Here is a 22,870-nt window from a genome sequence, read left to right on the forward strand (position 1 = left end):
AATAATCCCCACATCACAGGAATACGGCTATCACACACATCCATTTCTCAGTATGAATAAGGCCAGGTCTAATCGTTCCAGTTCAAATGAACTAAGATGTCAACTGACAAATGTCAATCTGGCCCTCCACTCTGCCTTCTCTGTGGTCCTCCCCTGCAGCATCAAGGACCACATCTCTCCCCTTGGCTACAATAATTTGAGCAGCTTTTGCCTTGGCTGTCTCAGCCTTTTCCTCTTCTTGGCCTAGAAAATATGATGGCGAAAATATTAAGTATTTTGGTTAAAAAAATGTTTTCTGGTAATTGATCTGAAATTGACACAACAACAATAACAAAGTATCTATGGTTTAGCAGAGATCCCAATGAGCTTCCAGAACTCCGGGCCCCCACAAACTGAACAAATTGGAGATACGAAAGTCAACAGAAAATTTCTAAATCTGCCTGCTGACTAACTGAAACGCCCTCATGGTCAATGAAAGTTTTCTTACAAGGACCTCAGGTATCTTTTATACTCTCACTCCTTGCAGCAAGATGTTCTTTCCCGATTTCAAAGGGAGAAAAGTGGTCTGTTTCTTTCCCTCCCCCATTCACGAACACAGGAAATAGTGATTTTCCTAAATTCCTTTTAACACTGATGGAAGGAGGGAAAGCCTAGGTACTCTATCCCTAATCCAGTATTCTATTAATAGAATTTTAAATGCTGTGCAGTTTTTAAAATAACGTAAGTGCGGGCTTCCCTGGTGGTGCAGTGGTTAAGAACCCGCCTGCCAATGCAGGGGACACGGGTTCGAGCCCTGGTCTGGGAAGATCCCCCATGCCGCGGAGCAACTAAGCCCCTACGCCACAACTACTGAGCCTGTGCTCTAGAGCCCACAAGCCACAACTACTGAGCCCACGTGCCACAACTACTGAAGCCTGCACGCCTAGAGCACATGCTCCGCAACAAGAGAAGTCACCCCAATGAGAAGCCCACGCACCGCAACGAAGGGCAGCCCCTGCTCACCGCAACTAGAGAAAGCCCGCGCGCAGCAACAAAGACCCAATGTAACCAAAAATAAATAATAAATTTTTTTAAAAATCATATTAAAATAATGTAAGTGGGAGGACAATGAACAATGACTGTACTGAGGCACTCTGCTCCCCTCACCTCCCCAGGAGGCTGACTCGTATCTCATCTGCAGGCTCCCATTTGGACACTGATGCACCTGCAAAGTGACAGGCCCTGCCTACCTGCTGCAAAAGCACTCCCTTTTATCCTTTAACCTGCCTAAGCTCATTTAGGTCAATAAAGCCAGGTTCAAAAACAAGCTAAACTTTATTCATTAAAAAAAAAAAAAAAGTTCTGGGACTTCCCTGGCACTCCCAGTGAAGGGGGCACGGGTTCAGTCCCCGGGAGGGGGACTAGTAAGATTCCGCATGCCGCACCACATGACCAAAAAAAAAAAAAAAAAAAAGATTAAAAATTAAAAAAAAAAATTTTTTTTAAGCGCTTTTGTTTTTGTAAAAGACTAAACCATTCAGCAAGACTTGGCCAAACCTTCCATTTACACAGTGGGAAACACAGTAACAACTAGCCCAAATACCCCTAAGGGAAGAGCCAGACTCAGGGCTTCAGAAATGAGCTAAAGCCTCCAGGTGGGCTTCCTGGTTCCCCCACTGTGCACATCAGGGCACTCACAGGAAATGATTCCCATTGCGATTTCTCTGCTTCCATAGTCAACGGAAGGCAATCCCAGCAACAGGAAAAAAAAAAAAAAAAATCAGTATGCCACTGGAGCTCGAAGCCCGCTGGATCATCAGAGAGCCTCCTCTCCAGTTCCAAACACAAACCCACACGCCTGAAACGCTGCACTGAGGAGAGGCTGTGTGCCTGCCTCCAGGTCTTGCTCCGCTGAGTATCTTCATGTTTATCTAGAGCACTGGGCCAGCCTAATGGCTGATGCTTCTGCCTTCCTGGGTCCAGTGGCAAGTCGGCCAGGAGATCCTCCTGGCCAGGCAGAAAGAGCTTCGGTGAGCTAAGGGAAGCCAGCCGTCAGAGCTGTGTGTGTCTGAGAAAGCAGCCTGCCCTGCCACGCAGTTCTGAAATGCCAGCTCATTAAAGGCTTCCAGCAGCAGGACTGAATGGTGTCAGCAAAAATCAGTGAGTCCAAGTCCTTCCGGCTTCCCTTTCTGGCCAGTATGGGAGAGTCTTAGCCCCAGCGGCCTTCACAGACCTCTGCCCAGCAGGAGGGAGCCCTCCCTTTAAGGCACTCAAGAAGCCTTTTCTGTGCACCCTGGCAGAAAAGGACTAACCATGATCCCAATAATTAATGCACACCCAGCAGAGAACAAATCAAACTTAGCATGATTATACATTCACAGTTAGCTTCCCAAACTGGGTGAAACAATCAGTATTCTTGGTCACAACGGCCACATAATAAAACTGCCATCCTAAGAGATTTCTAAGCACAATGCCAGTATACATGAATTGCACGTGACTAACACGATTGCTGTTCAGATCGTTGGACCCTCCTCGTGTCATATTTCTTAAATTGCTTATATACAAAGTTCTGTTGTTTTGCTGTACATTTCCTGGCTTTATTTCTCAGAAATGCATGGTATACATTGCCACTGTTTGCTAGGGGACCAGCCTTAAACAATCTATGGCTTCTCATATAAGCAGCTAGAGACTACTTATACCTCCTTCAGAGGTACATCACTTCCTTATAATAATGACTCCGTATGACCCAACTATCACTGAGGCATATAGATTGGCTCTGAATGTCCCAACTTTATACAGCCTTTGATATGCTTTACAAATATTGTAATGTTTACAGGTAATGTGTTATTTGATTAATTTCCTAACTTTTACTTCTTTTTATCTCTAGCATGTGCTCTAACACCCAGAAAATAGAAAACCCTGTATATTTTTTTACATATCACATTAAAGTAATACCTCTCCTACTTCATATTCCCTCTTTGTTTCTACTGTCTATCTAATCTAACCAGAAATGAAAGTACAAGACAATTACAATGCTTCACCCAGAAATGAAACCCATCTCTTATTTCATGGAAGAAAAATTACAACCAATATGACACTTTCTGCTGATGTTTTTGAGGCAACAGCCAAGACTCAACATAAGTTGTGTTCATAATTTAGTTCAGAAATGGTTGGTCCATGCGTTGAATTGGTTAAGTTTTATTTTAAACCAATATTAATTTTTATTACCAAAAAGTTTTTTTTTTTTAAGTGCATGTAAAGCACTGTTGGTTACTCCTTGTATAAACAAAACCAGTGAATAAGACAAGTTGGTCCAAGTTGGGGGGTTAAAAGCTTACAACCCGCTCAATTAACTAACTAGATTCATCCTGCCCTCGCATAAATCATGAAGTGTGTGATTTCAAACTCTGAGATGATCACACCTAGAAATCTGAAGCATTCACAACATACCATCAAAGACAATGTGCCCACCACACCACATCAGTCCACCCCTAGGGAGTAAAGTTGAAATTCTTGTGCCTTCATTTCATTTACCAGCTACTTGTTAGAAAGGCACTTCAACTTAAGAAAGTAGTTAGAGCTTCTTATCTCATTAACCACATAATTACAGGTTGTTTACCCTGAGCTGGGAAATTTACCCCTACCCAGGATAGGCAGTAAATGACAGCTTCTCAAGGCTTACTAAACATTAATTAGAATAACAAACCATAAATATCTACGTGCTTTCAGACTGCGTTGAGTTTGTGACACATATTTGTGACTCTGAAATTTCAAGTGCTTTCTCAATTGTATTAAAAAAGAAACAGAACCTGACAACAACCGCCCCAAGAAGGAAATCCCAATTATCTAATTTAATTTCATTTATTCTAGAGGTGAGTCCTCCTGGGGAAAATTCATCTAATAACTGACTTTCCTCAACCCTTACAGGTGGCTACAAAAATAATACAAAAGCCTGTTAAGTCTCAGAACACAGCTCCCATCCCACCCTGATAGATAAGCCCACTAAAATTCTCAAGTAAGGCACAAAACCACCTGCAAAGGTAAGAGTTGGAAGAAAAGGCTGCAGTTAAAGGGTCCCCAAAGAGAATTCTGTTTTTCCCACCACTGTTTACTAAAGGCTGCACAAACAGCACCCTTCTAAAAGGTCAGCTGGACAGACCACAGATTGCCAGGGTGCCTGCCTGCTAAACACAACTTAATGACTAATTCATGAATTCAAGAAACCACACAAGAGTCTAACAGCAATAAGGCCAATTAACTCAAAATTAAACAGCACCCAACACCTGTGATTCAGGCCCAGCAAGACAAGGGCACGGCTGCCAGGGGGCATTAAGAACTAGGGAAGCTACCATATGGGATACTGGAGAGGGAGAAGTGCCAGGAAAAACAACCCTGTACATCTTTCCATGCTGGGACCTTGTGCTCAACTCAGAGAATATTTTCAGCTGAGGTATATACTTGCTGCCCCAAACATTCCCTCTCGTTAAACCGAATCTCTGGTTTTTCAAACCCCACCTCTACCTAGATTCCCAGGTAGCAAGTTTGTAAAGACAATACAACAACTTGGGCAAATTCACTGAATGGCTGGCCCAGCAGTCTTAAAGCGGGGGAAAGTCTGGCCAGAGGAGCATCTTTTCTGGACCTAAAGGCTCAGTAGGAGCATTCTGTAGAAGGGGGACAAGCGGCAGGGCAAGCGGTAAACGAACAAACATATAAAGACACGTCTCACCCTACGTCGCTGTGAAGGATACTCAGCAGACAAGATGAAAACGTTCTGCAGACGTGCTGACTTTTACCTTCATGTTTGTTACCTCTTGGGCATCAGATGGATGCCCTGCCTCTGGGCTCAAGCCCATGTTGAAGGCAGAAGAAGCTGAAAACAGGAAGGGATAGCTCCTGTCTCAGAAAAACAAAACTTTCACAGAAAGCCCCAGTGGACTTTCACTTATATTCAGTTGGCCAGAATATATCATGTGACTCTCTCTAGGCCAGGGTTTCTCAGCCTCAGCCCTACCAACATTTGGGGGCCAGATAACTCTCTCTTGTGAAGGACCAGCCTGTGCATTACAGGATGTTTACCTGCAGCCCTGGCCTCTACCCACACATGCAGCTAGCACCCCAACCCCAGTTGTGACGATCAAAAATGTCTCCAGACACTGCCAAATGTCCCCCGGAGGGCACAATCACCCCTGGTTGAGAACCACTCTTACGCTAATCACCACTCCGTAGGCTAAGATGAACAAGGGAGTGATGAATGGGGCAGTCAGGCAACCAACAGAGCCTGCCGCAAAGGCTCTATACCTATTTCTTAAATGTTTTCAAATGAGCTCACTTACCACCATGCTAAGTATTTTGGAAAATTGAGGAGAAACATACAAAGTGCCCCCCCACCTTAGAAGTACTAACAATAAAATTTAAAAATCAAGATTAATACACAAGAAATAATCAGCAGGAAAAAATACATTGTAAAGGATTTAAACCATAGAGACAGGGAAGACATCTTTCATTTGGTCCAGACCAGGAGGGATAAAAGCACATAAGAGTGTAGCCTGGAGTCCGTAATGAAAGTGTCACTTCAGAGTAGAACTTGCTTTTGAAGACTCGAAATACTTCGACAAGTGGCCGGAGAGAAGGAAAACAATCTAAGCAGAAGTCACAGAGTGAGCATGGCTAAGAGCTCAGGAGCTACTCTTCAACAGGCCTGGGTTCTGACGAGTCAAGCCTGAGAATGGACAAGTCATTTAGCCTCTCTGTGCCTCAGTTTTATCATCTGTATAATGGGGATAATAACAACATCTACCCCCTAGGGTTGTTGAGAGGATCAAGTGAGAGTATTTGACAAATAGTAAGCAATCAGTTGTTAGTTTCTATTGTTATTGTACAGCTATAAGATGATATATTAATTAATATAATAAGAATTCAGAAAGAGAGGCTGCCTATCAGGAATCAGAGGAGTCCCTGTTAGAGAGTAGCTGTGACATTCTAAGCAGGACAACAAGAACCTAGAGTTGGTGGGTAAAGCCAGGCTCCTGATGGCCGAGAGATACTGGCTGAGATCCAGGCGGGACAGCAGAAGGACCACCCCGAAAGCAGCATCCATACCTACACCAAGAGGTGGTGGCAGGAGGGTTGGCTGGAATCTGTGGGTGATTTCTAGTAAACTTCCTGGCCAGCAGCCGTGGTCAAGTCAATAATAAGACATATGTTATAAAGGAGTTGTAGGTTACAAAGCATTTCTACATGTACTAGCTGAGTACTTTGCATGTAACAAGCCCGTCCACAGCTAACAGAGAGTTACCCTGCCAAGAAGGAGTTCGATTTATCATTTGAAAAGTTACTGCCAAGCAAAGCCAACCTGGGGAAAGAAGTGAGAGATATAAGACTTGCCTTTATAGCACAAGAGACATGGATTTGAGCCAGAAAATGATTGATTAATGCAGTATCTTTCATTGATTTAAGGGAAAATAGATAAGCTTTAAAAAAAAAAAATTTTCCAGTCTATGCATTTTTATCTGCGAGCAGGCCACCAATGAGCCTTCGGAGTCCCAAACTCCTATCTTCTGGGTCCTGATTCTTTTATGATCAAAGGAGAAAGGATTAAAACACACACACACACAAAACTACCAATTATTCCTGGTACCCTGTTCTTCCATTCAGGGTTTCTCTAGCAGTTAACACCTGCAGATGCTCCCCAGGGTTATACACATTCATCTTCCACTAAGTTTAATAAGTTCCATAAGGCACATAACAATAGTTTGAGGAAGTGGAAAACTTAGCCTTACCTAAAAAAAGAAAACAACATAAAACTACAAAGTACTCCTGTGTGTGCCTGACAACCGCAAAGGGAGAGGACCAGATGAAGAGCAGGTATGCGCTCTCCATGGCATGGTTTTGGTCACTCCGCCCATCCTCGCCTGTCCAGTTATCTGGGATCTTTTATGTAGTAATGTATAGATTGCTTTCTATCGTACCCACGACAGATGGCTCCAGCTTCTGTCAAAATTCAAGGCGTCCAATACTTTCTAGAAAGTATCTGTCATTTAGTCCACTGCTGGGTTTCAATAAATACTGAAACTCAACAACTGAAAAGACTGATCCACTTATAATAAAAACCTTTGCCATGGAAAGAGTGAGTAGAAAAAAATCCACGTAGAAAGGTTTTCTGGTGGATCCATGATCACATCACAGAAGCAAAAAGGTGCCTTTTTCTGATTTGCGGGGCAGCCTTACTTCTAGCACACAGAAGTGGTAAAATAAGACTTTTTTTCATACTATCAGGAATGATAAATTTAAACAAAAATAAATATCATTTACTGTACTAATACTGTGTCCTCAATATTACACTGGGCATTTTACATGTATTATTTTCCCTAATTTTCACACAATAGGGTGGATCACCAATGTCCCTAATTTTCAGGGCAGGGCTCTGAGGCTCAGGAGGGTAACTAATTGACTCAAGGACATAGTAGAGAAGCTTGAATTCCAACGAGCATCTTTCTGACTTCCAACAGTGTCACACCACCAATACAGCTAAACAAGCAATAGAGCAACTTGGTATCCAACTAAATGCACCAAAAACACTACAGTGATCAGTGAAGTACAAACTTTATTAAAGCCAAGAGTTATGAAAACAATTTACCATTCCATTCTGTCCACACTTGTTCTTTGAACTTGACTTTACCACAGCCTAGAAAACAGGCTGCTCACCCTTTCTTGCCATCAAATACAGCAGGATCTAGAGCCGCCCTATCCAGTAGAAACATAACAAGAGTTATGTCTGTAAGTTTACATTTTCTTGTGGCCACATTTTTTTAAGTAAAAAAAGAGAGATGAAATTAACAACTTAATTCAGTTAATCTAATTATCCAAAATAGTAGCATTTAAACATGTAATCAATATAAAAATTATTACTGAGACATTTTACATTCTTTCCTTCATGGTAAGTCTGAAATCTGGTATGTATTTTACACTCACAGTGCAACTCAATTCAGACTAGCGCATTGCAAGTGCTCAGCAGCTCCATATAGATTTGCAGCTGCCATATTGGGCCACACAGATATACACCCTTAGAGTTACATGTACAAAACCCCTTTAATAATTAGCCCCATGTCTCTATAATGATCTGAAAAGAGAATGCTCTCTTCTTGCTTCTATATGTATACGCTCCTAAAGGGGAAGAGGGGTGGAGGATGGAAGGATTGGGAGTTTGAGATTAGCAGATGCAAACTATTGTATATAGAATGGATAAACAACAAGGTCATACTGTATAGCACAGGGAACTACATTCAGTATGCTGTGATAAACCAGCAAAAGAAAAGAATATGAAAAAGAATGTATATATATGTATAACTGAATCATTTTGCTATACAGCAGGAATTCGCACAACACTGTAAATCAACTACAGTTCTATAAAATAAAAATTTTTAAGTACAATTCCTAATTTAAATAAATAAACAAATAAATAAATAAATAGAAGTATACGTTCCTGGGATGAGATTACAGGGATACCAACCAGACACCGCCTGAAATTCCACCACTGTAGCTTCCACTTAGTTCTTTAAATATAGTACTTTGAGCTGTTCTAACAAAAATGCCCCTGAACAGAACACTTTACACTGATATGCATCGTTAAACATTAGGTCACACAAAGGGAGCTGACAGCATGTCCGGGAAGAGGGGACAGGACACAGAAGACAAAACGAGATAGCTGACTTTCGGCACACCTAGGCTCTGAGCCTATCACAAGTCCCTGTCCCAAATTCCCTTTGTCCTCAACAACTTGGAGGAATTACTGAAATCACTCCTTGTCAAGAATAACTAATGTCAAGAAACACAAAAAGGATGGACTTCCCGGGTGGCACAGTGGTTAAGAATCCACCTGCCAACACAGGGGACATGAGCTTGAGCCCTGCTCTGGGAAGATCCCACATGCCACAGAGCAACTAAGCCCTTGTGCCACAACTACTGAGCCTGCGCTCTAGAGCCCACGAGCCACAACTATTGAGCCTGTGTGCCTAGAGCCCATGCTCCGCAACAAGAGAAGCCAACGCAATGAAAAGCCCACACACCGCAATGAAGAGTAGCCCCCACTCGCTCCAACTAGAGAAAGCCCATGGGTGGCAACGAAGACCCAATGCAGCCAAAAATGAATAAATAAATAAATTTTAAAAAGAAACACAAAAAGGAAACTACTGGGGCTTCCCTGGTTTCCAACCCAATAACCTAAGGCTAACGCTGTAAATGTGCACAGGGTCCCACAGATGTAATGCAGGGGCCAGATGAGCCAGTTCCCAGCTGAGGGCACAGACTTGAGTCCAGGCCAGGAGACCACGGCGGGTGGGAATGTGGCCCCAGCATTGCTTGGTCACCTGACTTCTCAAGAGAAGTCACAAAGCTGGATTTTCAGGTTCATCACCTGATTTTTACATGGTAGCAACTCACATAATATTTTAGATAACCGTGTACAGCTGAACAGGAAGTGGCTGCAAATCAGACGTCGTCTCAGGGAACTCGTTTGCAAACTCAGAGTTTGCATGCGGACTAAGGGTGGGACTAGACCTCACGGAGCATTTACACTGCACCCTCTTCCTGCCATAATCTTTGCTGTCCTCTGGGGGAGACAAAACCATGCCTTGCCAGCTCTGAGACCAAGAGGAGCACAGAAAGCAAGACAGGGTGGGCTACGCGCAACGCTTGCCTCCTGGGGCATCTTCACCTGTGAGATGAGGGGCTGGTTTAGCCCAGGGCAGCATCGGGAGGGGCACAATCTGGAGTGAGTGGAATACACTTGCCCATGGAGAAGGGACAGCCACATCTTGGAGCCACACAATCGTCCCAGTCAGTCAACAGACCTGGGGCAGCAGGAGCTACCAATGTCTTAAAAAGAAGGCAAAAATACAGATTTTTCTGGAAAACCTCCTAATCATTAAATGTTGGCAACTAATTCAAATCCTATTCCAATATTGTATGAGCTGAATTCAGCTCATAGGGCCACCTCTTTGTAGCCCCTGGATCAGGACACCTCCAAAGTTCCACCTAGCCCCTTAAACGTGTAATTCTTACAACTTCCCTGCAGCATTAACTTGACCCACTTTCTCATGTAAAGCTTTGAAAGAGGTGCTGTTGACTGCAGGAGACTAGGAGAAAAATGACTAAGTGAAACACAGTATCCTGGATCGGATCCTGGAATTAAAGGACGTTAGTGGAAAAACTGGTAAAAATCCAAATGAAGTTGGTAGTTGATAGTATTGTATCACTGTTAATTTCTTGACTTTGGTAAGTTTACTACAGTTAAGTAAGCTGTTAACGTTAGGGAAAGCTGGGTAAATGTACATGGGAACTCTGAACTACTTTGGCTACTCTTCCATAAATCTAAAATAACTTCCAAATAAAAATTTTTTTATAGAACTCATAGAACGGTACCCCACCCAAAGTATTAACTTTATAGTACATTAATTTCTAAAATGAAATGTGTTTTCAAACTTGCTAGTAAGCAGAACCATGAATTGCCTTAAATCTTCACTCGGATAGACTAAGAGAAACCAGAATGTACCAGAACAGGTTCTGTCCTTTGCTTTATAGTGTCTGTGCAATAACCTGTGGGGCATGGAATCAATGGACTTTTACTAAGATAGCAAATGGCTGAATTTAGGTAATTATGATTAATTTGACTTGAGAAAGTTGTCAAATACTCAATAGCTTTTTGGTCTTAGAATACAAATTAACTTACAACTGGAGGACTGGAGACATGATTACCCAAACAAGAGAGGTAGAACCAAAGTAATAAATGAAAAGTTCTGGCATGGAATAATGCAAACTGCACAACAAAAGGCAGTGATCAGTGCCCTCTGGCAAATGAGGTAATTAACATAAATAACATACAGTCTATTCACATCACCCAGCATTTGAAACAGCACGTTAGGTTACAACATACTTACATCATCCTGTTTCCAACCAGCTCCTTTCAATCTTTCTTTGCTTTTGTAATAAGGCGGGATACGTGGACAGAAATAAGCTGACATATTTCCAAATGTATAGAGAAAGCTGTACCATGAATGGGACACACTGAAATCAACCAGCAGGAAAAGCTGTAGGAACTCTTTTCTAATTTGCATTCTGTCTGCCATTCCTATTATTATGGTCTTAAATCAATGTGACATATATAGTAAATATACTTAATAGAAAACATGAAATAATTAGTTTCATTAGTGCTTTGTGGCAAACAGATTTACAATAACTTTAAGCCACAAGAATGCCCAGAGCAAGAAATAGTCATTCTTGTTTAACAAATATTTATGAGGCTCTACCACAAAGCAACCTATGCGCTCAGCCTCGGGGATAAGCAGTGAGCAGAACAAAGACCTCTGGTCCTGTGGAACTTATATTCTAGCAGAAGGGAGAAGAGACAAGGAATGCGATAAATAAATAAAATGTAGACTCTGTTAGATGATGCTAAATGCTAAGGAATAATAAAGTAAAGAAAGGAGACAAAGTGTTGGAGGGGTGTTGAAAGTTAAGACGGGTGGTCAGAAAAGCGGGAAAGGCCTCACTGGACAAGTGACATTTGAGGAAGGACCTGAAGGATGTGAAGGAGCCTTGCCACATGGATACAGGATGGGAAAGGAAAGGGAATTTCAGCAAATGCAAAAGCTCTGAGGTGGAAGCAGGCCCAGACTGTTACCAGAAACAGTCAGGAAGGATGAAGTGGAGAAAGTAAACAGGGGAAAGTAAGAGATGAAGTCAGAGAGTAATGACGGCCTAGGTCCCATAGTAGCTTATAGGTCACAGGAATGACTTTGGCTTTTCCTCTGAATGAGATGGAAAGAGGACTGACATGATCTGAGCACATCTAATAACTGACTAAAGGGGATCAGGCTGGAAGCAGAGAGGCCGGTTAGGACATTCCATTAATCCAGCTGAAAAATTATGGTGGCCTGGCCCAGTGTGATAGCAGTCAGATGATAAGAAATGGATTCTGAATATATTTTGAAGGATTTGGATTTGCTGATGGGGTGTGAGAGAAAGATAATTCAAGAATGACTCCAAATGTTTTGTCCTAAGTAAATGGAAGAATGGAATGCTGTTCACTGAGATGGAAAGACTGGCAGGGCAGGTTGGTGGAGGAGGGGAGCAGCTTGGAGGTAAGAGGAGAATTAGGATTTCCTTTTTGGACAGTTACATTGTTTGCTTGTTTTTATTGTGGTTTTAAATTCAAGCAGTTGATTTTTTTTTTTTCATGTGGGAATAGTTTTAATTGGCTAAATGCCCTTACTGAACACACTTCCCCAAATTATTAAGTAATAGCCACACCATTTTCATTAAAAACATTTCAAAACCAAAAGAACAAAAGAACTTGAAGTTTTGCCTTTTCCCCAAGGTTCATTAAACAGCTAAAAACAGAGCTGAATAGGTAAATCACAAAATAGTAACTAGCAATACTGAAACCTAGTTAACTCTCAGTTACCCAGATAATCAAGTTATCCAGAACCCTTTACTCACCAAACTCAATGGAGAAATGGCACTGTATGTATCGGTGGACTAGAAAATATTAGCAAAACATCTGTACGTTTCAAGCAGTTGATTTTTATTCCAGTATTCCTGAACTTATATAATCAAAAAACAAGCTGACAGGATATTACCTCAAGATCCATTCAGAAAAGGCATTATCAGCCCTAGGTTTCATCACTGATTTACCTTTTCCAAAGCTCATCCCCACATCCTACACCCCTCTCAGGCCCTCCCTCTGAAAACATTAACGCTTCTCAGCAGTAGTAACTTTGACAAGATTCAAGCAATTATCAAGGCAATTTTGCCCCCAACCTGCCTTTTTTTTCCCCTCCCTTTGCCTCTAGAAGCCCTCCTTTGCCCACACATCCTTGTGCGATCCCCCAGATGCAATTTCCCAAAAAGGAGCCCCTAGAAATGATCACCCAGTGAAACAGACACCTCAGCACCCTTGAGAGGTTCCAAGGACATGTTATGTTTGAAATGCCTATTAGACACATCTGAGTATCGATGACCAGCAGGGAGTCAGATAAAGGGGGCCTGGGGTTCACAGGAGAGATCAGGGCTACAAATAAAAATGTAGCAATCTTCATGGCACAGATGAGTTTTAAAGCGTAAGCTAAATAGAGAAGAGATATAAGTGCCCTGAGGCACTCCATTTAGAGTTTGGGGAGATGAGGAACCAGCAAAGGAGGCTGAGAAAGACCAGCCAGAAAGGAACAAGGAAAACCAGGAGGGGTGTGTCCGGGCAGTCAAGTGGAGAATGTATTCAAGGGGGAGAATAATCGACGGACCGTGTCAAATGCTGCTGTAGGTGAAATAAAAGGAGACTGGGACCACTGTGGATCGCAGCAGTGAAACGTCACTGATGACCTGATAGGAGCAGAGGAAGTGGAGTCCGAGTGAGGGGTAAAAACCCCAGCGTATGCATTCCGGATAGAACGGGACAGGGTGGGGGCGGATAGCAATATTAGACGTGATGAATATAGATGACTCATTCCAAATGTTCTGCTGCAAGAGGAAGAAATTCGCCAGTAGCTGGAAGCGAAATCAGAGTCAAGAGAGGATGTTTTTATTTGATGGGAAAAATAATAACTTGTATGCCTGTGGGAATTCAGTAGAGAGAAAACTGATGATATAGGAGGGAAAGGAGAAATTTTATGGAGCAATGCCCTTGAGAAGGTATTTGGAGATGGAAATGGGATGTCGTGCCCAAGGAGCTGGGGGCTCGGGCACAGACACAGGCAGGTGCTAGGTGTGGTGCAGGGAGCATGTGGAAGTTCTCTTCCAATTGCTTCCTTTTTTTTTTTTTAGTGAAAAAGGAAGTGGCAAAGAGTACAGACAATGGATGTTTGAAAAGCAAGTATAAAGTATGGGATGGTTGTCTAAGAGAAGGAAGGAATGAACAGACAGTGGCAACACGACATGACTGTCAGGTGACATCAAGGGCCCACCTGGCACTTGTGATCACTAACTTAGAGTGAGATGATCAATACAGCGGGGTATGGTTTTGTCCCGGCACATGTGGCTGCCCAGGTGCAAGTAGAGAGTAGGTGCAGAGAAAGAGACGGATTTAACCGGAATTGTGGTTTAGTCAAGCGAGAACGACACAGTGTGAGAGGGACAAGGGTGATGAGGATGTAAGTAGTGATGAGAGTGGTTGATCAGGGAATTCAAGCTGGGAAAGGAGAGAAGTCAGGACTTGGGGTGAGGGTGGAACCATGAAGAGGTGGCGGATTCAATGAACTGAAGGTCCTGGTGGTCCACGGACTGTTGAGGTTGGAGGTACCGCACAAGGCGAGCCAGAAGGACGGGAGTGGTGGTCAGAGTGGGGTGTCCAGAGAGAGCTATGGAGGCACAGAGGTTACTGGTGATGACAGGACCAAGGGCAAGACCCTGGGATGGAGTCACTGAGGAAGGTGGGAGACCACTCATAGGAGGAGATGAGGTTGAGAAGCTGAGGGATGAAGGGGTTGGGAGGATTACCGACATGAATAGTGAAATTCAGGAGAACTAGCAGGAGTTGCGTTGGAGCGAGGGACAGTGAACCAGAAGCCGAGATCTTCAGGGAATGAGGGGAGTGACTGGGTGAGGAGCAGACGCCTGGCAAGGGACGGTGCGCCACACAGAGAGAGAACTGAGACAGAGCAGGAGGCTCTCGGGAGGAGGGGATACAGCAGAGAAACCTCGTAGAAAAAACCTTTTTTTTTTAAAATAAATTTATTTATTTATTATTTTTGGCTGCATTGGGTCTTCGCTGCTGCGTGCGAGCTTTCTCTAGTTGCGGCGAGCGGAGGCTACTCTTCGTTGCGGTGCGTGGGCTTCTCATTGCGGTGGCTTCTCTTGTTGCGGAGCACAGGCTCTAGGCACGTGGGCTTCAGTAGTTGCAGCATGTGGGCACAATAGTTGTGGCTCATGGGCTCTAGAGCACAGGCTCAGTAGTTGTGGCGCACGGGCTTAGTTGCTCCGCGGCACGTGGGATCTTCCCGGACCAGGGATCGAACCCGTGTCCCTGCATTGGCAGGCTAATTCTTAACCACTGCACTGCCAGGGAAGCACAGAGGATACTACCCCATCCCTAACCGTGGTTCAAGGGTAAGGTTAAAAACCTGCAGCCACTTGAGAGGCCTGCAGGAGAAGCAGTATTGTCAGGGGAGCCCCAGGTTTCCATAAAAGCAAGAAGGGGAAGGGGATGTCCACAGACAAGGTCAGGAAGTTGGGGATTTGCTGATGACTGACCCCGAGGGCACAGAGTGCACAGGGAGGGGGCTCCAGAGGGAGAGACAGCATTTTAAAAACTGAAGTAAAGAGTCAAATGAGGACATGACAAAGGATGAGGGATGCCTTGGGAGTCCAGGCTTCCTACGGTGACTGGCACAAACAGGAGTAGGAAGTGTGATGCGACTGGTCCTGATGCTGAAGGCAGAGAGTGATGGAGAGGCTGGCAGTGTGGAAGGGTCTTTCCAGGAGCAGAGAACTGGGAGTCCTATTTGACCCCTACTGAGGATGCTAGGGGTGCTGAGGAAGGTGGGGGGCTGCTGAGAAGATACAGACTTACTCCTCACTAATGGGCCGATAGAGAGATGTTTCGTAAAATTAGCCTCTTCTGGGCTTCCCTGGTGGCGCAGTGGTTGAGAATCTGCCTGCCAATGCAGGGGACACGGGTTCGAGCCCTGGTCTGGGAGGATCCCACATGCCGCGGAGCAACTAGGCCCGTGAGCCGCAACTACTGAGCCTGCGCGTCTGGAGCCTGTACTCCGCAGCGGGAGAGGCCGCGATAGTGAGAGGCCCGCGCACCGCGATGAAGAGTGGCCCCCGCTTGCCGCAACTAGAGAAAGCTCTCGCACAGAAACGAAGACCCAACACAGCCAAAAATTAATTAATTAATTAATTAAATTAAAAAGAAATGTACCACAATTTAAAAAAAAAAATTAGCCTCTTCTGAAAAATGTGAAAATACTGACTTGATCTAACTATCCCAGCAATTATCTTAGATCCTTTATGTCTAAAAATAAATGTAAATCCTCTAGAAACCAAAATTCTGCATTTTTTAAACTAACCAAGGGAAGTCCCTGGCAGTCCAATGGTTAGGACTCGGCGCTTTCACTGCCAGAGCCCGGGTTCTATCCCTGGTCAGGGAACTAAGATCCCACAAGCCATGTGGCCAAAAAAATAAAATAAACTACCCCAAATTTCCTCAACTACGGGAGAATGAACATGAAAGCACATAAGCCTTCACAGTGACACACTGGCCATTGGGTGCTACAGACATTCTAAGTTAAAGAAACACCCAATGATGTACATTCTTCAAGTACATACAATCTTATAAAACATCGGAACAAGGAGAAGCAGTGCTTAGGCCCTGAACACTTTAGAAGGATTCTTAGAAGGAAACTGTGTGCTTATTTTATGTCTGGAAAATAAGATTAGACAGATAGTTACATCATATTTCCTGACAAGATTATTAGAGTGCGGTTGCCAAAGTAACCAGTGAGCCACATGCATAGCTGGAGGAGGAGGAAAGTTAGAGGGCATCTTTTTCAAAAAGAATAAATGACATACTTTCAGAGCAGGTAAGAACTGCTAAAGGCCCTGTAGTTGGATCCTTCACCCAAAGGGCCCTAAGAAGATATAAAGTTTTTACATATAGAGAAACTGTAAGAAATGCTCTTTTGAAATTTCACATCATCCAAAGAGAAAAATAAGGTAAAAAATGAAACTTCTTAGGCATGAGTTGAGAGATGTTGGAAAACTTATCAGTAATAATAAATAAGATAAAGATTTCAAGCCTAACTACAAAGAACAGAGACATATCCTTAGTACTTACTAGATGCCCAGCACTTTCTTTTCACTTAATCCTCACAACAATTCCATTTCTTCCGTTGAGCAGTCAAAGAAGTAATCAAGGTTACAGAGTACAGTTGGCCCTTTGGATCCGAGGTTTCCACATCCGCAGATTGAACCAACCACAGATCGAAAATATTTGAAAAAAAAAATTCCAGAAAGTTCCAAAAAGCAAAACTTGAATTTCCTGCACTCTAGCAACTATTTACACAGCATTCACATTGTATTATGTATTATAAGTAATCTAGAGATGATTTAAAGTATGCAGGAGGATATGCATAGGTTATATGCAAATACTATGCCATTTTATATAAGGAAGGTGAGCATCTTGGATTTCGGTATCCTCAGGGGGTTCCGGAACCAATCCCCTCGCGGATACCGAGGGATGACTGTAAGTTCCAGAGCTAGGATTTGAACCCCGGTGAGCCCAGCCCCCAAACCTGCCCTGCGTCTAGAGACTCTCGCGATGGCCCGGTATCCATGACAGCTGTAGTCAGGTTATCAGTCCAGATGAGCGTCTAGCCTGCCTGTCACCAAAAGCTGACATGAGAAAGTCACTCTCATCCTCTCCGAACCCGAGTTTCCTCATCTGGAAATGAGATTAAATAACCTCTTCACAGAGGGAAAACCAAAGATCCAAATAAGTCTCTGGCCTAGTTTTATACATACGAAGTCATGCTCTTAGAAACAGGTCAGAGGAAACCTTAATGGTCTCATCACCTCCTGATGTTTATATCGCATCTGAGACATCCCCGTGCCGAAGTCTCATCCATCTTACACCTGAATTCTTCCAAGTGCGGGTTACTCACCAGCCAATGAAGAAAACCACTTTAACTCCAGACAATTAAACTTTGTCCCATTTAATGTCCTTTCTCTGACTCTAGTTGTATACTATGCACTCGTTCAGAGCAAGTCTGGATACTCAGTAAGCTCTAAATATTGGAAGATACCAGCTCCTTTGAAGAAGAGCTTCGCAACCTTTTCCACACCTGCGCCCCCTCCACCTGTCAGGCACTATTTTCTGTTCTCCACGTTCCCTAAAGATCGCAGGCATGGATGAACAACCTCTAACCCAAATGTCCTCAGAACCCTGGGAAGGTATTCTGTTAGGCTAAGAGGCTTAAATTCATTTAGAAAAACTAGATCTTTCTTATTACTTCCCCAACACGTTGTTAACATTCTGGATTTTTAAATATGTATATAAAAGATAGACCAAAAAAAAAAAAAAGATAATAGGAGCTGAAGGGTTATGCTCCATCAGTACACACACCCTCCATCAGTTCCGTTCAGATGCAGCTTTTATTTTCTTCTGGCTCTGAGCACTTCTTTGACAACATTTTATCGTCCATAGCATCTTCTGCAAGTCTCACATCTCTCTAGAATCAGACAGCCTCGAGTCACAACCCAGCTACTTAACTAGCTGTGCAACCTACAGCACTACCTAAAAGCTCAGTGCCTCAATTTGCTCATCTGTAAAATGGCAACAATAACATCAACCTCATAAAGTTCTAGTGAGGTCAAATAAGAACACTTAGTGCCTGGCACAAGTATGTAAAGATTAGCTACTATCACTGCAGTTCCCCTTGACTGTCAGGGCTCTATCTTTTGTGTACTTCCTTTTAAGATCTAAGTTCATCAGGAAGCTGCCACATTGTCATACTTCTTCCTTCCGGTACCTTCCCCTTATCTTCTACGAAGGATTCATTTATAAATACACAGTCAGAATTAAAATATCTGAGAGTTTCCTAACTTTCCTGACATCTGGCCTATGATCACTTAGCAATTCTTATTCAACATTTTTTAAAACAATAGCTCCCTTGACAGTCTTCTCCAGCATTCATTTTTGAGGTTGAGTCTACTGACTCACCATCTTGTACGCAGGGGGCGTTTGGATCTCTCCTCCTAGTGAGTGGTTGGTTCATGGTCTTCTGGCGGATCCATCTGGTCTTTCATCAATGTGACCAATGCCCCTTGTGGTCAACGGCACGCATGTTAAAGACAGATAGATGGCTGGGGTCTGAGGTTCAATCTGAAGTTGTGGAACAAAGCTACACTAATTGGCCTATCTGGGAATTAAACCTCTGGTCTTTGGCCTTTTTAAGTATCATACCATAAACGAACAAGCCCATATTCTTGGCCTCCAGCCAAAAGCAATAAATTCTCGTGGATTGTTCTTAGTCATCTGTAAAGTTCTACAAGTGGAGGATCTGTCAGATAACGAATATTCTACACTCAAAATGTTGTGACACAAACACTGGTTCAAAACTAGCAATCGTTACAAAAGACATTAAGCTACCCATTGAACACGGAAGACTTTAATGGCAGCTGACTTTAGAAGTAAGGAGAAACCTTCTGCTTCTTCACTATGGAGCTTGAAAAACAAATGACCCTCCCAAGGAAGGTCTGCCCACCTGGGTTAGTTGGGGAGAGAATCAGAGGCTCAGTCAAATTTCCATTTTAATGCTATTTAGAAAGCGGTCTCTGACTGTGGTAAGGCTAAAGAAAACATCCTAAAAATACAAGTAATGAACCAAAAGGAGGGGAAAGTAATAAGGAACCAAACGAATAATGAAGCTGACAGTTTCCTTGAGTCTGACAACAACGCAGCCTAAATGGGCATGATGTTGGAATCTTGGAAAGTGGGAAGGGAGCGTCTCCAGCCAATTCTTTCCTAATAACGTCACCATCACCTCCACCATTTACTGATCATGTGCCAGCAAATGACTGTGCTAAGAGTGTTCATGCCATACCTCATTAATCTTTACAAAAACCCCAATGGCAGAGATTACTGAGGTTTAACAAGGGTAAGTAACATGCACAAGGTCGCACAGAACAGGGCTGGGACTCAAACACCAAAGCCTCTCCATGCCCTTAATTACTGCCTTCCAACTAACATCAGCATCTCTGCATCTGGCCTCCCACTTCCCAGCCAGAGACAGACCCAACTCTGAAGAGAACAGAAACTTCCATTTGGTGGCTTTACCAGTACTGGACACCATGGTCCCAAAGGCCACCAATTTGTCTATGGCCACACTGCTAGGAGTTGCTGTTCTGTTCAAGAAAGACCATCTGAAATATCTACTACCTGAATATCCACCACACAGGGAAGAATAATGAAAACTGGACAGACTCCATGATAGGAATCAAAGTAAGCCCAGAAAAGCAGCAGGCAGGTTGCATAAAAGGTAAAGGGTTTCCTGACCCGATATTACATTAAGAAAATAACCTCCTGGCAGGAAAAACTCCATGAATCCCAGTGAAAGGAAGCAGAGGGAGATGGAGGTGAGAAGCAGAGGGAGGTGGATGGGGGGAAAACCAAACTCCACCTTCATATGCTAGCTAGAAGCCAGCCAGGCAGCAAGAGTAGCCAGAACTCAGACTCAAATGATTTCCCAAGAGAGTTCAAACAGCTAAGGAGGGGAAAACATTTTCCCCTCCCAGGCCAAGCTTAAAAGATTGTGGGTGTGTGCATGGGGGAGGTGGTAGGCCTCTATTTATAACAGGGACAACTTCTTCATTTTCACCCCCATCAGTTTGTTGTGGTGGTTTCGTTTTATTTTATATTGGTGGGGGAACAAACGGGAACTTGGATAGGGAAAAAAAAAAGTCACAAAGGAAATTCTGTAGTTTGTTTTTCATTCATGGAATATACAAATTCCATCAAAACTATTACACCCTTTAGGGACCCTCTATGGGAGGAGTAATGCTGGTGGAAACTCAAATTCTGAAACAATGGGATCACCCTTTAACTTTCAGCATATAAAACTTATGTGCTGATTCTTTTCATTTTAAATAACTTTCAAAAGACAAAAATAGCACAGCCCAAGGAGTAAGATTTAAGTGTGAAATCCTTTCATAACAGAACAACTCATTCATCAAAATAGCTGTTAAAACCCAATCAATGGCCCACTCACTTACTGGAAAAGTGCTAAATACAAAGATTTCCTCAGAATAAAATTCTCTGGTCTTTTTTTAAATCACTCCCTATTTTATCAAATTTATTTATTTATTTATCAAATTTATTTATTTATTTATGTTTGGCTGTGTTGGGTCTTCGTTTCTGTGTGAGCGCTTTCTCTAGTTGTGGCAAGCGGAGGCCACTCTTCATCGCGGCACGCGGGCCTCTCACTATCGCGGCCTCTCTTGTTGCGGAGCACAGGCTCCAGACGCGCAGGCTCAGTAATTGTGGCTCACGGGCCTAGTTGCTCCGCGGCATGTGGGATCCTCCCAGACCAGGGCTCGAACCCATGTCCCCTGCATTAGCAGGTAGATTCTCAACCACTGCGCCACCAGGGAAGCCCTGAACTGGTCTTTTAAAATAAGTGCAGCGATTTATATCTGCTCATAGATAATGACATAATGGCAAAACTGTTACCAAAAGTATAGACACTCCTAATAAAAGTAGTCAAGAAATAGAAAAAGGACCACCTTTTTTCTGTAAAACTAATATGTAAAGGCAGAACTACTAGGAAAATCAAGGGAATATGCCTGCCTCTATTCTCATCAGACACACAGAAAATGAGGACCATGGCTCCTTCCCTGCGGCTGCGGAGTTGTACAGAGGCGGAGGCTCGGATGCACTCAAGATTCAGCTCCACCCTTAACCCACAGCCATGGCCCCGTGGCGGAGGAAGGCTTTGCTGCTGGAGGTGTAATGGACGTTAATACTGCTCTGCAAGAGGTGCTGAAGACCGCCCTCGTCCAGGACGACGTAGCACGTGGAATTCGCGAAGCTGCCAAAGCCTTAGACAAGCGCCAAGCCCATCTCTGTGTGCTTGCATCCAACTGTGATGAGCCTACGTTATGTCAAGTTGGTGGAGGCCCTTTGTGCTGAGGAAGGCTGATGACAGCAAGGAACCAGGGGAACGGGAAGGCCTCCGGAAGACTGACAGGCAGGGAAAACCCCGTGAAGTGGTGGGCTGCAGCTGTGTGGTGGTGAAGGACTATGGCAAAGAGTCTCAGGCCAAGGATGTCATCGAGGAGTACTTCAAACACAAGAAATGATCAAACTAAAAAACTGGGCTCTTGTTCTTCATATCTGGTTTTTTACTTGGGGCAGGAAAGTAAGGTCCCTGTTAATGAAGGACAAAAGAATATTCATTGCAAAATAACTGGAAGCATGCTATCTGTCTCCTGGTTTCTAAGTGAAAGCCTATTCTCCCAACCCGTAAGTAACTTCAGTGTTGGCAAGTAGAAGAGCCCAGTAAAGATAGGCTTACAGTAAGGTATTGTTGACACTCAGGGCTTCTTGGGTGTGAACATCTATCACGACTATGACAAGGCCAGCCTAGAACCTAGAGAAATGGGTTGAGGCTAGTCAAGCGTGGGTGCCAATAACTTAAAATCCTAAAGCTGGATTGGATTTAGGCTGTGGGACACTAGAAGGTACATGAAGTCCAGGTGCATTTATGCACATGCCCATTAGGGAAGGTCAGGGTGCCTTACCTTTATTTACCTAAATATTAGGCACAGAAACAAGATGTGCTTCCATGTATTCTGTTCCCTCTAGAATCTCAGTAGGGAGAACTAATGTACTTCAACAAGCCTGGATCGAGTTGGGTTTGTTGGTATGAGTATGAAACGTTGAGCCAGGTCGGACTAATGGAAGTCTTAAAATTGGAATCCCTTGTAAATTGCCAACTGGGGTGCTCTGAGTTTCTCTCCCCTGGTTTGCCAGTCTTACTATACTGTTACAGGACACATGTGAAGGGAAAATGAATTCAGTTTGCTTTTAATTCTAATTTCTTTGTATCATCATCGGCTTAACATTTTGAGTCCCTATACTGTATCTGGTGCTGTTTGAGTCTGTTGATGCAGTGGAAAAACCATATTTTTGTTTGAAAAAAAAAAAAGAAAAGAAAATGAGGACTGTGGTTTGACAACCCATGCAAAATAGTCTCCCAGGGGACAAAAGTCCTGGGGACAGAACGCAGCAGTGTACAGCCACAGCCAGTGGGGTACCCTCCTATCACGTTAAACACTACTGAGTATTTATAACTATAATAACCTTCTTTACACACGAAGACCTTGTGGTTAAAGAAGT

At 43.4% G+C, this 22,870-nt stretch overlaps 2 protein-coding genes and 1 pseudogene across 12 annotated transcripts in view; 2 read left to right on the forward strand and 1 right to left on the reverse strand.

Moving 5' to 3' along the window:
* Positions 1–21,862, forward strand: part of LOC309607652 (small ribosomal subunit protein eS12 pseudogene) — a 29,044-nt pseudogene extending 7,182 nt beyond the window's left edge. The window contains exon 2 of the transcript XR_014249691.1: positions 21,335–21,862. The product of XR_014249691.1 is annotated as a small ribosomal subunit protein eS12 pseudogene (transcript). The remainder of the gene's footprint in view (positions 1–21,334) is intronic.
* Positions 1–22,870, reverse strand: part of CARMIL1 (capping protein regulator and myosin 1 linker 1) — a 319,172-nt gene that overhangs the window by 244,825 nt on the left and 51,477 nt on the right. Inside the window, exon 2 of one of the 8 annotated variants that reach the window (XM_082346320.1) lies at positions 7,619–7,725. The exons of 6 other annotated variants lie outside the window; for them this stretch is intronic. In XM_082346320.1, coding sequence (XP_082202446.1) covers positions 7,619–7,621 — 3 coding nt within the window. In that variant the 5' untranslated portion in view covers positions 7,622–7,725. Of the gene's footprint in view, positions 1–1,677; positions 7,586–7,618; positions 7,726–22,870 lie in introns of those variants that run through there. One more of the 8 variants, XM_082346319.1, reaches the window with a different exon arrangement.
* The window catches only part of LOC309607620 (cytidine monophosphate-N-acetylneuraminic acid hydroxylase), a 246,294-nt gene that overhangs the window by 7,182 nt on the left and 216,242 nt on the right, over positions 1–22,870 (forward strand). The window lies entirely within an intron of this gene.

Source organism: Balaenoptera borealis, assembly GCF_965194805.1.
Source record: "Balaenoptera borealis genome assembly, chromosome: 12".
NCBI lineage: Eukaryota > Metazoa > Chordata > Mammalia > Artiodactyla > Balaenopteridae > Balaenoptera > Balaenoptera borealis.